Source organism: Vicia villosa, linkage group LG1 (genome assembly GCF_029867415.1).
Source record: "Vicia villosa cultivar HV-30 ecotype Madison, WI linkage group LG1, Vvil1.0, whole genome shotgun sequence".
Taxonomy (NCBI): Eukaryota; Viridiplantae; Streptophyta; class Magnoliopsida; order Fabales; family Fabaceae; genus Vicia; species Vicia villosa.
The window spans coordinates 68,846,414-68,864,532 of NC_081180.1; the positions used below are offsets into that span (position 1 = coordinate 68,846,414).

At 32.2% G+C, this 18,119-nt stretch overlaps 2 protein-coding genes across 2 annotated transcripts; both read left to right on the forward strand.

Moving 5' to 3' along the window:
• The first annotated feature begins 1,559 nt into the window (after positions 1–1,559).
• On the forward strand, positions 1,560–3,058 carry LOC131608743 (protein RKD5-like). The gene is made up of 2 exons (XM_058880277.1): positions 1,560–2,322; positions 2,506–3,058. Exons 1-2 carry the CDS (start codon positions 2,178–2,180, stop codon positions 2,685–2,687), a joined length of 327 nt encoding a protein of 108 aa, XP_058736260.1. The 5' UTR covers positions 1,560–2,177; the 3' UTR covers positions 2,688–3,058.
• Positions 3,059–12,397: 9,339 nt separating this feature from the next.
• Positions 12,398–16,036, forward strand: LOC131640757 (cold shock domain-containing protein 3). Its single transcript, XM_058911148.1, has 2 exons — positions 12,398–13,400; positions 15,790–16,036. The coding sequence occupies exon 1, from the start codon at positions 12,522–12,524 to the stop codon at positions 13,389–13,391; it is 870 nt and encodes a 289-aa protein (XP_058767131.1). The 5' UTR covers positions 12,398–12,521; the 3' UTR covers positions 13,392–13,400; positions 15,790–16,036.
• The last annotated feature ends 2,083 nt before the right edge of the window (positions 16,037–18,119 follow it).

Consider the following 18,119-nt stretch of genomic DNA (forward strand, 5'->3'; position numbering starts at 1 on the left):
AATTATATTTTGTTATAATAACCAGCTCATTAGTTAAAAAATTGTAACTGGCCCATTCATGAAGATAATGTACCAAGAGTTTATTAAGGATCCAAATATCATGTATGGTTAATTTGAAGATGATGCATCATCACTATATCTAAAATTATATTTCCTATGGTTGAATCCATATTTTCCTCTTTTTCATAAATTTTTGGAGAGAAAATTATCTTGAGACACTTTTTATAATCTGACTATATCATATGGAGATTGATTGGAAAAAAAAATTCTAACACAATTTTTTACAATTTATTTGAATGTGAGTATCTATAATATAAGAAAATTAATGGCTCTGGAAAACACCAATTTAACCTTTTGTCTTTGTCCTCCACCTCATCAATATGAGGGTATTTTGTGTCCAAAAATTACTTTTTATAACTAAAATGTACTATTAGTTTGATCTCAAAGAGATTTGCTTTCATTTGTGTACATATTTTAAAAAATAGTACAATTTTTGAAATTTCATTTTTCAATGTCTCATGCAATTCAAAAAAAATATGCTTCCCCCCAAAAGATGTAAAATCACGTTCTCTCTTCCTCCTGCTCTTCATCTTCTTCTACCTCTCTCTTCCTCTTCCTTTGTTCTCTCTTCCCCTGCCTCTCTATTTATGTGCTTCTTTCTTCTCTCTTCTATATTCTCTCTCTTCCACTTCTTCTTTCTTCTCTCTTTTTTTTCTTCAACAAAGATAACCGGGTTCTGAAAGGATTTTTTGAAATCTACTAATCGAAGATTTGCAAGAATGGAAAGGAAGAATGAATATGGGCATGTCTCAAGGTTAGTTTGACAATCTTCTTCTCACTATGTTTGTTTCAATCATTGAATTTTTCTGTATTGGGTTTTTTTGTTTAAAAGCATTCAACTTTGCAATTGAAGATTTACAGGGTTTCTGCACTTTATCAATCTCATGTTAGTGTTGCAGGAAGGGGAAGGAATAATGAATATTGGTGTGTCTCAAGGTTAGTTCTTTGACAATCTTCTTCTCACTATGTTTGTTTTAATCAATGATTTTATCTGTATTGGGTTCTTTTTGTTTAACCTAAACCATTTAAATTTGCAATTACTTTTCAGTTTTTCACTTGATTTTCAATTTGGATCTTATCAATTTCATTATATAGGGTACTTGACAGTCATTGATTGTTTCTCCCTCTCTCAACTTCACATTTATATTTCTGTTAAGTTGTTATTTTACCACATAATAAACATATTACATAACTTCGGTTCATTGAAATCTGTATCAGGGATTGTTCTAATGCGAACCTGATAGGAGCAAATGGTTTAAAGGGAAATTCCTGGTCTGATTTGGACATGATACTCTTTGGATGGATAACAGATCCAGGTTATTTAGTGAAGCATTATCTCTTGATTAAAAGAGTAGCTGAAATATAAATTTGTTAACCTTCTTGAGTATGATTTGATGGAAAATGGATGATGTTGAAGTGTTATTTCTTGAATAGAAAAAGTTTAAGTGTTTCAAGATTGATTTCTTTATTTATGGAAGCCATTAGTAACTGAACAGTTACGAAACGGTACAGTCATTGCAGTCTGTGGATGTTTTCCGCCGAATGAATATCAGTTAAATTGTATTTTAACACTGTAAAATTGAACTTAAAATATAACTTGAAGTCAGAGTTTCCCGATTTTCATCCTACATTCACGGATGTTGCGGATGCAAATGGTGACAGCAAAGAATCCATTCCTCTAATTGTTCCATAGCATACTTTTAGTGAAGTTAATTTTAGGGAAAAGTTAAAAAAGAAGGACATGGATTGACAATGAATGATATAAAACTTATTAAATATAGATCCCTTTGTAACTATTTTTAGTCCATATTTTAATCATAACAAGCAGAACAAAATTAAGGCTTTGACTTGAAATGTTTTTTCGACTTATTGGTTTGTTCTCTGAAATTGGCATAGCTTAGTGAGTGATAGCCTCATCTGTTGAAGCAACCAATGTTTTCTTTTACAATAAAGTAATTGCCAATTTGTCATATAAGATATATCTAACTCCCTCTGTCTTATTCTTTAACTTTCAGAAATCCAAAGCTTCATGCTATTCCAAACTTGCTTAATGATCTCCAAATGAGATACAAGTTGAACCCGAAGGAGGAACATAGCAAAATACAAGGCGACTCTACATGAATGAATCGAAAAGAAATAACAATGAATGCCAGCCAGCGAAAAAAGTCTCGCCGGTGTTTGAACAAGATCTCAATTATCTTCCTTATGAAAAAGACGAGTCTGAGTTACTGGATGACGGGACAGATTTTGAAAGTTCTTCAGGTTTAGAATCAAATGCTCCCAATTATCACGTTTATGTTTTATTCCAACAACTCAACCTTAGTTTTATACACTTTGGTTAATAAAGGAATTATTGATATAAAAAAGTTGTAGTGTGGTAATTGTATTGCCAAATGATCTGTTTTGTAGGTTTTATATCTAATTGGAAAAAATGAATGGTTGCAGGTTTTGTAGGAAAGAAAAAGAGGGCACCAAGTTACCATGTAGCTAAAATTACTTTATCAGATTTAGTCAAGTACTTTAATATGCCAATTGCAGAAGCTTCAAAAAATCTAAATGTTTGCCTTACTGTTCTCAAAAGCTACTGTTTTGTCTGTGGTAGAGAGAAGAAATATGCTTCTCCTTAGTCACATTCTTCCGGTGTTTCTTCAGTGCTACGCCGACACGAGCAGTTGTTGCTTTATAATTTGTATATGAGTGTTTTGTGTTTGTCATCTACTTATTCATTTCACAGTTGAGCTTCTACCGGAAGTTTGACTCAGTCTAATAGCTATTGTTTTACAACGAAGCGGTTTGTGTCGAAGCCAAGATGTGTTGTTTCTGATGGTGTGTTGGAATCCCTTCCTCCCAATGGCGCACCATCCATGAAAAGTTATGTGTTAAATTGTGTAGGAATTAGTTCTGTTCATGATACCTTTAGATACTAAATTGCTTTCTAGAAAATGGTTTTGTAGTTTAGTTCAACTGTCTGGTCTCTTCCAATGTGTTTGTATATGTGTTTGAGTTGATATTGATATTGTGTGAATTGTATTGACATATTGAGTTGATATTACATCATCATATCATTTTCCATATAAACTAATGTGAATAAAAATGGAATCTATTTGATTAAAGTTCTTAGAATTATGAATTTTTGTACTCAAATATGTATATATGTTTTTGGTTTCAAGGGTTCAACTGATTCAAAATAATTGGAAATTCCTAAACTGCATTTGAAATGTTTGGTGGGCAATGCACCATCGCAGCATCTTAACATTGTTCACTCTAAAAAGTTGACAAAACACTACTGTTGTATGCATTTCTAATCTACATGTAATTGGCAAAACACAAAAAATAGAGTCATTTCTACAATTTTGCTCTAAAAAATGAGAATGATTAGTGTCTAAATTGAATACTCCTCCTTATTTCTAATGACAAATAAAAAATCTCTCAGAGGTATCAAAGTTGAAGTAGCACGTCGTGGCAACATGAGGAAAAAATATTGTTTTTCTGGTCTGACATGAGTAGAAGTAATAAGTATTTTTCACATGCAGTATAAAAAATCTGTTGCTGAATTTTATTTTTTAATTTTTCAATTATTGTAGCATTTGTGGATGAGAGAAGGCTATGAAGTCTGTTGTTGAGTATTTCTTTGAGAAATATGGTTTTGTCATTCAACATACTCACTAGCAATATAATATTAAGAATGCTTCTATTTGTTTTTAACAATAGTATGAATGGTATATACCTAAATTGAAGTACAGTTTTTAAATATAATATTTAAATAATTTTGAAATTATTCATATGATATCAATAAAATTTTAAATTAAATATTTGATTATTATTTATATAAATATGATGTACAATTAAAAATACGATAACAAATGTATTATTGAATAAAATATTTTTATAAATAGTGTTATTGTTATAAATAGGAACAATTTTACTGTTGATTTAAATATTTTTATAAATACAATCAAAACAAAAATAATATTTATATACGGAGAAAAAATGCATTATTAATTCAAATATTTTTTTACACATGAAAAACTTTTCTACTGATTTCAAATATTTTTATAAATAATGTCAAACAAAAATAATATTAATATATGAGAAAAATATATTGTTGATTAAAATAATTTATATACGGAAAAAAATACTATTGTTATAAACGGGAATAACTTTACTACTAATTCAAATATTGAATAATATAAATTTATCGACCATTTTTTTCAAATATATAAAAAATATTAAGAGAGTTATTCAAAAAGATTAAGGGAGCTTGTATGATGCAGAAAAGAATATACCATCTGATCCAATTATGATGTGAGTTACTAAAATTTTATTAAATTTTATTTTCTCATATCTTGAAAATTATATGAAACGAGAAAAATAAAACTATTGATTAAAATTATGAATAATGTAAATTTATCAATCATTTTTTTTAAATATTTTCAAATATTGTATGCTATTCTAAAATCTACTGTTAATCTAAATATTTTTATATAGGAAAAATGATATTTATGATCCAAAGCTTTTTTATTAAAAAATGGTATACGAACAAAAATCTATCATTGATCTAAATATTTTTTATATATGAAAATTTACTATTGATCCAAATATTTTTGTAAATGATACCTAAAAAAAATAATATTTGTATACGGGAAAAAATTTATTATTGATTTAAATATTTTTATATATAAAAATATTTATTAATAATTTAAATATTTTTTAATAATGATAATAATCATAATAGGATTGTTCGAAGGTAGGTTTTCAATACATCCGACTATTTAGAAAACCAACACCTAGGGGCCCATTTCAAACCATACAAAGATTTTCAAAGGAGACACACCTTACTAAGAGATTTTTTCAAAGCTTGAAGGCAATTTCTGTATATTTCTGTTAACTGAGTGACTCTAAACATAAAAGAGAGATGACTTGTGCTATTCAAAATTCAAAAATAATTTATTAAAAACGTTGGTCTTTAAAGAAATTATATTATATTTTATAAACTAATAGATATAAGACACTGGAAAGATAGAAAGAAGATGAAGAAGAAGAGAGATTTGCAACAGAAATAAAATAAACAATGAAAAATAAAGAGAGAGAGAGAGAGAGAGAGAGAGAGAGAGAGAGAGAGAGAGAGAGAGAGAGAGAGAGAGAGAGAGAGAGAGAGAGAGAGAGAGAGAGAGTGTCCGAACCAGAGATTTATACAGGTTTGATCTAACCATTTGACCTACTCATATCTCCAAGATTTTACTCTTGAGAGTTCCACTAAAACTCACACTTAAGCTTTTACATGATTAGCTCACACACCTTCAACAACAAATATATAGAGCTTTTACACTAGTTTGGCTCAAGAAACAAAAAAGCAAAGCTTTTACACATGTCTAACTCAAGAATGAGAAACAAAGTTTTTACACGGGCTTAGCTCAAGAACCTTGAAACATAGTTTTTACACAGACTTAGCTCAAGAACCTTCAAACAGAGGTTTACACAAGTTTAGCTCAATAACCTTCACACAAGCTTATATCAGACTAGCTTGCAACTTTTAAATTCTTTACAAAGAATATTCCACAATATAATCACACCCTTGAATAAAATACATTTTTGTCAAGAATATTAAGAGAAGCCATGAGAGTTTTTATATTCACAAGTACATTATCTTCTTGATTCCACCTTGTGAAAAACTTCCTAGAATGTTAGTATTGTGAGAGTTTATAGACGTGTTGTGTGAGATCCTTTATATATTATTCATCATCATTAGACTTATACCAAGAAACCAATATTGTGGTGCTCATCTCTAAAAATTAAGTGTGAGCGGTAGATTCAAGGTAGGGAAGTTAATTTTTGTTGTTGAAGTTTTTATGTGTATCAGGTGAAAGGACTTCTTCTTGTCTAAAGTATTTGATGATGCTTATCAAGCAAAATAAGCGTTTTTATATACTCCAAGTAAGACTTTGGTGTATCCGAGTAAAGGTTGCCGCAAAACAAAGTTGGGAGTTATCTAATCATTCTTGGTTAGGACAATCGCTCAAACAAGTCTTCATTAAATTCAAGTAAGGTCTGTTGCAAACTTGAAGCTAGGAGCTGGATTATTATGTCTGGCAAGTTTGTTGGTTCAACATCATTAAATATCTTGAGTATTATCAATAGATTAATCTTTATCAACAAAAAAGAATATCAGTTTAGATCTCTATTGGGCTAAAGCATTGGGCTTTTAATGTTCAATTTGATGATAATTCGTTGTGCCAAAATACTTGTATCATTAAATTTAAAATAATGGAAGCCATTTTCATTTCTAATGGTTAAAACCATTGGGGAATGGAATAGACATATTGAGGATAAATTTCTAAACCAATATGTATCCGGTGTACGTTTTACTTCCATATCTATTTTCATTTTCTACATAATATCACATGTATTATATTTTGTTCATCTTTAGAAAGTGATCTAGATTTAGATCTTGTTGATAGTGTTTTGCAATATAAATTTAGGTTTATGATGCATATAAGCCTAAGATCTTGGATTTAAGTTTCTTGTTAAAGCAACTTTGTTTATCTTCATTGTTTATAATATTGATTGAATCATCCTTATTAGGAAGATGATGAAACATATACTTCTTGAATCCATCTGATGTATATTGATTGAATCATCCTTATTAGTACCAAGTACGAGTCCAGTGTCAATGGCCCCGTATTGGATGTCTGCCGCAGATTTGAGTGAGTTGAAGAAGCAACTAGATGATTTGCTTAAGAAAGTGTTCATTTAGCCTAGTGTTTCACCATGGGGTGCTCGTTGTTGTTGGTGAAGAATAAGATGGTAGTCTGCGTTTATGTGTTGACTATCGCAAGTGAATAAAGTTACTATCAAGAATAACTATCCGCTTCTTAGGATTGATGATATGATGAATATGTTGTTGGGTGCTTGTTTCTTCAGCAAGATTGATTTGAGTTCGAGATACCATCATATTTATGTGAAGGTTTGAGATATTCTAAAGCCCGCATTCAAAACCCGGTACAATCATTACGAGTATTCAGTGATGTTGTTTGGTGTGTCTAAAGTTTCTGGTGTATTCGTGGAGTATATGAATAGAAATTTTTATCTGTATTTGAATCAATTCGTGGTGGCGTTTATTGACGATATTTTGATTCATTCAAAGACCGATGAAGAGCATTTTGAACACCTGAGAGTTGTGTTGGAACTGTTGCAAGAGAAGAAATCGTATGCTAAGTTATCAAAATGCGAGTTTGCTTAAGAGAAGTGAGTTTTCTCATCCATGTGATTTCTTGTGGAGGTATTGTTGTTAATCCTTTGAAGGTTGAGGCTGTGTTGCAGCGGGAGACTCCAAAGTTTGTCATTGAGATTGGAAGTTTTTTGGGTTATCTAGTTATTATTGTAGATTCATTGAGCTTGAACTACCATCCTGGTAAAGCCAATGTCATAGCAAATGCACCAAGTCAGAAGATGTTGCATATGTCGACATTGATGGCCAGAGAGTTGGATCTGATCGAAGAATTTAGGGATTTGAGTTTAGGTTGTGAAGTCATGCCTCAGAGTCGTTGTAAAACCTTTGGGGATCCTTACTCTGAATTTTTTTTTTTTTAAATTCAAACGGTTAGTAATAAGCAAGGTCAGAACTGACGAAAATAAATAGTAATTAACAAATAAAATTTACCTCTTCATCCCTTATACGTCTAGCTGCATGTTCGTCATACACTGTCAAAAGGGATGCGTCTATAGGATCCCCAGTGTACCATATAGACTCTGGCACCGGCTCATCCTCGTGTCCCTACGGAGGTGGCACAACAAATCCTGCATCGCCCGTCGCTGGCACAGGCACATGAGTAGGAGTAGAAGGCACATAAGTAGAAGTATAAGAAGTGTCACGACGACGTCTGAGGGGTGGTGGCATCTGTGAAGAACCCTCTGCATCATCCTAGGGCCTCTATGAAGTAGTAGTAAACGGGGAAGGCCCCCCAACTGGGACAGGTGTAGAATGCCCGGATGTAGCGGGTGTATGAACTGGAACAACAGCTAAGAGCCCCTCAACTGGGACAGGTGTAGAATGCTCGACTGTAGCAGGTGTATGACACGCGCCCGTTCACGACGCACAGATGCGTGTTACGCAGTCCTCCCATGTATATCTCTAACTTCCCCGTGAGTCATAATGTCTGCATAGGTAACCGTACAAGAACAATGAAATATAAATAAACAAGAAATTAAAAATAAAAATACTCTTTTCGTAGATGCACCTACGGAAGTATGTTAGTTTCTAAAACCTTGGGTGCTTCCGTATATGGACCTACAAAAGCATGTTAGTTGTCAAATACATTGGGTGCTTCCGCAGATGGATCTACGGAAAGCCCTAACGTCAATCTCTTCCGTAGATGGATTTACGGAAGCAACTGAAACTCAGAGACGCAACAATGGTGTCTGAGTCAGTCCAACCACTACAAACTCTATTTTTGGTGGCTTGATCGTCCGTTTAAAACGTCAAACAAACCCTACATTGTCTCTAAACACTATTGCTTAACCTATCAATTCATTTCTACTCCTAAATATCACATTCTAATTCAATTTCAAAACTACTCTAAACTAACTAAAAATTCGAAAAACTTATCGATTAAAATATCGCTTTGAACTTGAAAGAGATTTGAAGTTGATGTTGACAACGTAGTCGAATTTGATATCGCTTTTGAGGTAGGGTAAAAAGAGTTTGGGGTTAAGAGAGTATGAGGAGAGTTTGAGTTTGAAATGAAGAGAATGAGGGAGGGGAAAGGTCTGGTGCGAGTTATAACACCAAACCTTTCCGTAGATCCACATATGGAAGACTTCCGTAGATCCATCTATGGAATAAAGCAACATTAAACAAAAAAAGGGTACTTCCAAAAATGCATCTACGGAAGCACGAGGACACTTTTGTCAATTTGATGGTGCGTGAGAGATGTATGGGGTATGTTGAGAAATTGTCTTATATAAAGACAATTTAAAATTAAATAGCTTATTTGGAATAATTTTATCTTTAACAAGTAACATTTTTAAAATTAAATTTAAATTAATTTTATTAGAATGAACAACTTTTTAATTGAATATTCTTTTTACCATTTTTCTCTTAACAATAGAATTTTTCCTTTTAATTTAAAAACACATGTTTTGAATATGCTAAAAAAGAAAGAACCCTACACGTTTTTTCTCTATAATCTATGTTTAAATAATAGCGGTTCCCTGATAAGCTAGCTGATAGCATATAGTTTATACCTGATGGCTGATGACTGATGACTGATAACTTATAACTTATAACTGATGATCGAGACTGATAACTAATAAGCTAATTGAAGTGTTTGGTAAAATTAGCGCTTCAAGTAATTTATAAATGTAAAATGATATAAAAGATATTTAATACATAATTATTTAATTTGAAATTAAAATAAATTATAAAGGAGAAAAATGAGTTTATGATAAAATAATAAGGATAAAAAAGGAAGAAAAAATATAAGCTATAAGCTATAAGCTAAAACACTATTTGAAATAGCGTCTGAAAAATAAGCTATAAGCTAGTAAAATAAGCGATAAACTAGTGATGAAAAAATCATTACCAAACAGGTTTAAATTGTCATATGAGTTTATAAGCTATAAGACATAAGCTCAAAATTATATATAAAATTTAAATATATAATTAAATTTAAAATTAGTTATTTAATTATAAAGTGAATAATAATGATAATATAAATTCAATTTTGATATTTGAAAATAAAAATTTTGTATCTCAAATAAAGACAATTGTTAATTAAAATAACATATGTATTTTGCTGATACTGGCCGTAAAAAAAATAGAAAATTTGACATTTCAAATTAAAATTTTTGTGTCTCAAATAAATATAATTGTTAATTAAAGTTAAATAGGTATTTTGCTCATAGTGGCCTATGAGAAAAATAAAAAATTTTGACATTTAAAAATAAAAATTTTATGTCTCAAATAAATATAATTGTTAATTAAAATAAAATATGTATTTTGCTCATAGTGGCCTATGAGAAAAATAAACAATTTTGACATTTAAAAATAAGAATTTTATGTCTCAAATAAAGACAATTGTTAATTAAAATAAAATAAGTATTTTGTTGACAGTGAGTCGTGAGAAAAATAAAAATTTTGACATTTAAAAATAATTGTTTTTGTCTTAACTAAAGACAATTGTTAGTTAAAATAAAATCGATATTTTGCTGATAATATTCCGTGTGAAAAATAAAAATGTTAACATTTTAAAATAAGAATTCTCTGTCTCAAATAAGGACAATAAAATCTATATTTTGCTCATAGTGGCCTGTGAGAAAAACAAAAATTTTTGATATTCAAAAATAAATTTTTTATAATCATAAAATAATTATATTTTCGGTCGCGTAAATTTTTATTTGATGCTCTTTATTCAATTTAAAAGATTTAATTAATTTATTTATGCTTAGAAAAATAAAAAGGGAAAGAGAAAAATTAAAATTAAAATGAAAGTGAAAAAGTGTAGGAAAAAGAAATAGTGAGTGAAAGAGAAAAATTAAAATGAAAGTGAAAAATGGTAGGAAAAAGAAATAGTGAGTGAGAAAAAAGTGAAAGTTAAAAAAGTATCAAATAAGAAGTTGACACTTGATATCATTTGGTTGAAGTAAGTTGAATTAATTGAGAGATTATGTTTTTATTATTTTAACCTTTTGCAATTGTTAATTCTTTTTTAAAATGAAGGATATTATTGGTAGTTTGTAGGCATTTTTTCTTTTTTTTTTGGAAAAGAGAACTTTATATTAATAAAAAAACGGTACAATGCGATCTCAAGGATCCATCCACCCAACAACCAAAGAAAACCAAAGCTAACAAGGACCTTAGGAAAGCATAAGGATAACTATCATATCTTTAATCTTTTTACAAAGCCACCCTCTAAAAACTATTTTACCAATAATCTCCTTAAGAATAATATCACTATCCATTATATTACCAAAGCAAGCTCCATTTCTATACTGCCAAAAGCCATAAATGGTTTCAGTTATCACAAGTTTCAGTAAACTAGCTCTCCAATATTTCCTTCTACCATAACCAGTAAGCCACTGCAGCTCTTCATTCCACTTTTTTGGTGTGTGCTGAATTTGAAGCCACTTAAGGACATTCCCCCAAATCTTCTCCAAGTTGTCACAATCAAAGAAAAGGTGATTAAGTGTCTCTTATTTGCCACAAAAAACACAGGAACTATTATAAAGCAAACAAAATCTACAAAGTCTACTTTTTCGTAGCAAGCTTCTTATGACAAGACAAACTAGCAAAAGATCAAGATTACCCTAGGCCTCGCAGGATTGTTGAGAATAAGCCTAGTGCACTCCACTTCCTGACCATTGAGGAACGAAAGGTAAACATCTTTCATATTAAACTTTTTCTTTCTACACATATCCTCCAAAATGTTGGAGTTATTTAGAACATAATCACAATGACCTAGAATCTCCTTCATTATCCAAGAACTACTACTACTCACATCAACCTCCAAGATATTCGTGCCTTTTAAGTAATAAGAGTAGATCCATTTGACCCATAACCTATCAGGCTTATTACAAATGTTTCAAAGAAGCTTAATCGTGGAACAAATATTCCAAATGCTCAAATCAATTATGCCCCATACCCCCTAGTTTGAGAGGTTTACAAACACTATCCCACGCCACTAAGTTCTTTCTATTAATGACATCCTTGTCCGTCCAGAGAAAAGAATGGCAGATACTTTTAATCTTTCTAATCACAAGCTTAGGGAGGGGAAAACACATAATCCAGAAATTCGAAACAGCAAACGAGATACTCTTGATGAGCTGCAGTCTCCCCGCGTAACTCAAGAGCTTGGCTGACCATTGATTAATGCGACTAACAATTTTATCCACGAGATTTATTTAATGACAGATGTTCAGCTTTTTATAAATGAGAGGAACTCCTAAGTATCAAAACGAGAGGGAGCCTTCTTTAAAATCAGACCAATGGAGAATGTTGTTTTTGTCACAAGGATCAACAACTCTAAAGAAGATTTTGCTCTTGCTACTATTAATATTCACACCTGTCGAGTTTGATGGACAGATAGATGATTTGATTAAAAAGTTATTATTACTTTAATAAATAAATTATAGATTGCCCTAATCATGACAAGTCTCCACCATCCAAATAAAAAATGCTTTTGTAAAAACAAATAATTAAATAAGAAAATTAAGTTAAATATTAAATAAATAAAATAACGATAATAAAATATTTGAAAAATAAAATCACAAAACACTATTTTGTTTTATTATTTTCCTCGAATATATAAATTAGCCTTACTAGTCGGAAAAAATTAACAACCTAAAAAAAAAACTAAAGAAAAAGAATATAAATTAGGGCTTTATTTATAAGGACTTAAGAGAGAGCTTTCTCAGTTAGGATTCAATCGTGTGAGTGTTTAGGGTTTTCTTTGAGGTTGAAATCAATGGCGGAGGAGAGAATCTCAGGTGTGGTGCAATGGTTCAACAGTGGCAAAGGCTTTGGTTTCATCAAACCTGATGACGGCAGCGAAGATCTCTTCGTTCATCAATCATCCATCAGATCTGATGGTTTCCGCACCCTCGCAGAAGGCGATCGTGTCGAATTCACCATCGCCACCGGCGATAATGAAAAAACCAAGGCTGTTGATGTCACCGGTCCTAACGGCGCTCCTCTGCAGTCCAGGCAGGATTCGTATGGCGGTGGAGGCGGCGGTCGCGGATTTGGTGGATTTAGGGGCTCTGAGAGACGTAACGGTGGAGGCGGCGGTGCTGGATGTTACAACTGTGGTGATACTGGCCACATCGCTAGAGAGTGTAACAGGAGCAATAACTCCGGTGGAGGCGGAGGTGCTGGCTGTTACAACTGCGGTGATACTGGCCACATCGCCAGGGATTGCAACCGGATCAATAATTCCGGTGGAGGCGGAGGAGGTGCTTGTTACACCTGCGGCTCTTTTGGTCATATTGCCAGGGATTGCACTCGCGGAGGCAACATTGGAGGTGGATTTGACCGCAGCAGTGGAGGAGCCACTTCTTGCTACAGATGCGGTGGAATCGGGCACATTGCGAGAGACTGCGCTACTCCCAGCGACCGGAGTGGAGGTGGAGGTGGTTGCTATAAGTGCGGTGAAGTTGGTCACATAGCCAGGGATTGCAACATTGAAGGTGGGAGATTCGACGGCGGCAACGGTGGTGGAAGGTTTGGTGGTGGCAACAATGGAAGGTTTGGTGGTGGCAATGGAGGAACCAACACATGCTTCAATTGTGGAAAGCCAGGTCATTTTGCAAGGGAGTGCGTCGAGGCTTCTGGTTGAAGGAAAAAGGTGGAATAGTACATATTCTCTTTTTTGCACATTTAACAGTTTTTTAACTGATTAGTATTTCTTTTATATATTCTTATAATTTTGGGAAGCAAGTTTATTTCTATACATAGGATGCTATGACAATTACTATGGTTTTGGTTCTGTGTTGTTTTTGACTCTGGTTCATTGCCAATTGGGGCTTCTTTTGTGGTTGGTTTATATATCTGATAATTCCTATCGGACCTTAGTTATGATGAATTAATACTCTGCCTTTCTTGTTCCTAAGCGGTTTGATATTTTATGTCTATGATATTTTATTTGTTTGCATTCTTGTGATTGTGATTTTGAGGTTTAATGTGTAAATGAAGTTCATGATCATGAAAGATTGTGAAGTTTACTATTTTCATTGTGAGCAAGTTTGAAGCACACATTCTGTTCATGATTTACTAGATGATTTATTAGATGAAGTTTTTTATCGACCTAGCCTTACTCCTTTGTTTCTTATTAACATTTGTATTGGATTACTGGATTAACATTTCTAACAATAAATGTGGTTTTGGTGGTGTCAAAGTATGTCTTTGGTTGTGCTGTGGGTTATAAGTATAACCCCCTAAGTATGGAAATTTCCCACTATTATTGTTAGAAGCTCTAATGTGTAGCTTTGGTCAACTCTGGTGTTTCAACCTTTACTTTTAAGTGTCTACATATTTTTCAGCTTGTGTCGCCTTTAATAAGCTTACTAATGCTCACCATTTCACTTCGTGTGTCTTTAATGGATTTCTAACGGCTGCATGGGTATGCACTCTGTTTCCCCCTGAAAAGCCATTTGGGAAATGTTATCAGTTTATTCAGGCCTTGTATTTCTTGCTAATCATTTGAGCTTCTGTTTGAAAATGATGATACTGATTCATCTCATATTAGGGATTTATTAGTTTAGATTTGGCTAGTTTTGTGACTCATAGTGCATTAGATTTGCTTGGCAAGATTAGATTTGATTGCGACTCTTACCATGATAGCTGATGAGGATTCACCTTTCAGAGAAACCGATTCGATGGATCAGATTTATTCATTTTTACCTTTTAAATTTTTCAATCACAAGTATAAAGCTGTGAAAGTATGTCAGATTTATACTTTCTTCTCTTACCTCCAAGAACTTAAGCAATCTGATGTGACTGTTTGCTCCCTTGATGTTCATTTGTGTCATTGTCTACACTTATCCGGTCAGCTCCTAGCTTAGCCATTCTGGCTTAAGCGACCCATTTAGTGGATCAAGTATGATTTCTCTAAAGTTGAATTCAAGCTATTTAGTGGTTCAAGTTATGATTTCTCTAAAGTTGAATTCAAGCTATTTAGTGGTTCAAGTATGATTTCTCTAAAGTTTGGTAAAAAAAAAGTGTGATTTCTCTAAAGTTGAATTCAAGCTATTTAGTGCTTCAAGTATGATTTCTCTAAAGTTGAATTCATGCAATATTTTTCTATTAACCGATCTTTAGCCACCCTTTTCTATTGATAGTTGCACACATTGTTCAATGGTGTTAGTTGCATTGAATTAGCCACATTGTGAGGTGCAGATATAGTAAATATCACTCTAGATGTTGAAGGCAATGTAGCTGATAATGAGATCTTACCTTACCCATTATGAGATATTGTTCATCCTCTACTATTACATCCCATTATGTCCATAGTCTAATGTAGGAACACCCTCATCTTCCTTCTTAACTCATCTGTGAATTGTGCTGTTATTTTCATTTTGATTTGGAGTAACATAACTCAAACTGTCTATATTCGAATCGTCAAGGGTGTCTTTTGGTGTTCCTGCTCTGATCTTTTTGGCATTGTTGATTGTATTCTACTTTGATCCATCTTTTCTCTTTGAGTAGACACATTTTATAATTTATGTTTTTTTCTTTCTTTTAAGTTCTTAACATCTCCAAGCAATACATATTTGCTGAGCTTAGTATTTTATTTTCGAAATGTTGAAGATTTAACAACTTCCTGTCAATATTAAGTGTGACCAATGTTTTTAAAAAATGGCCATTTTGCTTCCACGTAGGCATCTTAGATTGTTCTTTAGCAGGTAGGCAACGACCTTTGTTGACATTCATATATAGTTTACGTTCAACTTGAGCATCATGAGTATAATGGTTTCCGGAGTTATGAACAATTGTATAGATATATCAGTTATATAGAAGCATATACCCCATTAACAAGTTTGGATGGGAGTTAATATAGTGCTGTAGACATCAAATGTGGACCAGGTGGCATTGAATTGATTTTTTATTTATTTATAAAATATCCCGAAAAAGTTGGGGGTTCATTGGTTCCTTTATCATCTTTAAGTATCAAAGTCTAGAAAATGTAATTTTTCTACACCTATTGTATCTATTCCCCTTTCCGTTGTTTATTGCAGCGAGATTCATCCAAGAACAACAACTTGGAATCTGAATTTGAGGTTCAATGCCACAAGATTGCCCCATTCACCACACTTTGCTTTTGATATTTGAATCCTGGGGTTTGCCAAATTCACTTGCTGTAGCACAGGCAACAACGAGAACTTGCTTTTGATATTTGAATTCTGGGTTTGCCAAATTCACTTGCTGTAGCAAAGGCAACAACGAGAACTTAGACTCAATCGTTTTATGAAGTGCTTATTGAAACTCAAATTGATGATGCAAATACTCGTGAGAGGATTAATTGAGTTTTGAATGGACCCACTTAGGAAATTGTGTAATAAATTAAGATACAAGAGATTTGAGTTTAGTTATTAACATAGATATTTAACACAAGAAGGAATTAAGACGCAAGTAATTAAATTGCTGGGTTAAGGTTTTAGAGGTTTGAGAGGACATAGATTGTAAATGTGAGAGGGATATAACACGAATCAATGCCAATGGTGGATAAGGGTTTGATCGAGGCTTTGAAAGTAAAACAATTTTATTTTTTTTTGGATTTGAGTATAAAGGTTATTTGTTTGAATGCTGAATAATGAATTTAAGATGTAAATGGAATGTTTACATAGATTAACTTTTGTTATAATGTTCTATCTATTACCATATTTTTATATTTTTATTTAATAACTTTTTTAATACCATGAACTCCAATATATTTTTAAATAACTTCTTTAATATGGAGACTCCAATATATTTTTAAATAACTTCTTTAATATGGAGACCGTGAACTCCAATATATTTTTATATTTAATAAAATATATTTAATAAAGTTTTATGAAACTAAAAGCTTTAATATGGAGACCGTGAACTCCAATATATTTTTATATTTAATAAAATATATTTAATAAAGTTTTATTTAACTAAAAGCTTTAATATGGAGACCGTGAACTCCAATATATTTTTATATTTAATAAAATATATTTAATAAAGTTTTATGAAACTAAAAGCTTTATGAAACTAGAATGCTTGTTGAAAGCAAAAATGAGGTCTTGGTACAGTGGAGCATGTTTCTAGTGTGAGAGAGGGAATTGATCTTCAAAATTAGTATTCTAACGCTCAAGTCAGTGAGAGAATGAGAAGTAATGTGTGAGCAAGAATAAATTTGAATGACACCATTTTTTCTTTATAGAGTGAAAACAATTAAAATCGTCCATGTAAGATGAGGCATAGTATGCATGTAACTGTTTGATCTAATCAGATGGAGGGAGATGTGTCTGAACGAAGGAATTACCTGTTCTTGAATGACTGAGAATTCACTTGCTTAATGTGTTTTTACCGCTTGGTGGTGCTCTTGGGCCTTTTACTTTGGACATTGTGAATGATTTAAAACAGTTGTCTCCAAACTCTTGTCCTTGTGCGCCCTAATCTGGATTTTAGCTGGAGCAGACAGAAATTCTTGATGAGACGTCACAATTATTTGGAACAGATATATTAAATGTCTTTCTTGTAATAGCTAACGTTAGCTGGAAATCTTTGACGCATGTCTTTATGCTAGTCAGTAATGACGTTTGCTCTACCTCAAGGTACTCGAGTATTTCAAATTTTTTTTGATTAAATTTCAATGGTAGTGCATCATGCATTCCCCACGAGTGGGTCGCAAGGTCCTCCGTGACTGAGGCATACATAAATGATTCCTGAAGCATCATTTTTCCTTTTTGTCGTTTGCAATTTGTAAAAGCTCTTCTTCTTTGTCTCGTCAACTTCGCTCTTTCTTATGAGTTTTTCTGCATTGATTTTATGATTATGTTCATATGTGATTCTTGTTCGGTGGTATTTGAGACACATATGTGATCAACCCTTTTTTAAAGGTAAAATCTGCACCTTTCTTTTTTCTTTCGCTTTCTTATATGTTAGGATTTTTTGAGAATAGATTTTTGGTATCTCTGATGCTCAAATTCGTATTATTGACACATTTGATTAGAGTTTCATTTCTTCATACTTTTCTTTTCTATGTTGATAATTTTCTTTGGAATAAAAATTCCACCTACTATACTTCATAAGGTAAAGAAGGACAATTCATTAATGTGGGTGATAGATACTTAGCAAGTGTATTAAAATTTATAGAATTAACAAAAATAAATCTGTATCTACAGGGATTTTTTTTATTTTAACAAAACAATTCACATGCTACAATAACAAAATCGGGGGTTTTCAAAGTTTGGTTTGATAAAAAGCGTAAATAAAAGAATGGAAACTTTATCAGAATAAAGGGTTAAGCTTTGTTTCAATCCCTTGTATATCGTTGATGAAGCCGAAGTGTAATTGTCTCAAGTTGATTTATCAAAAGTTG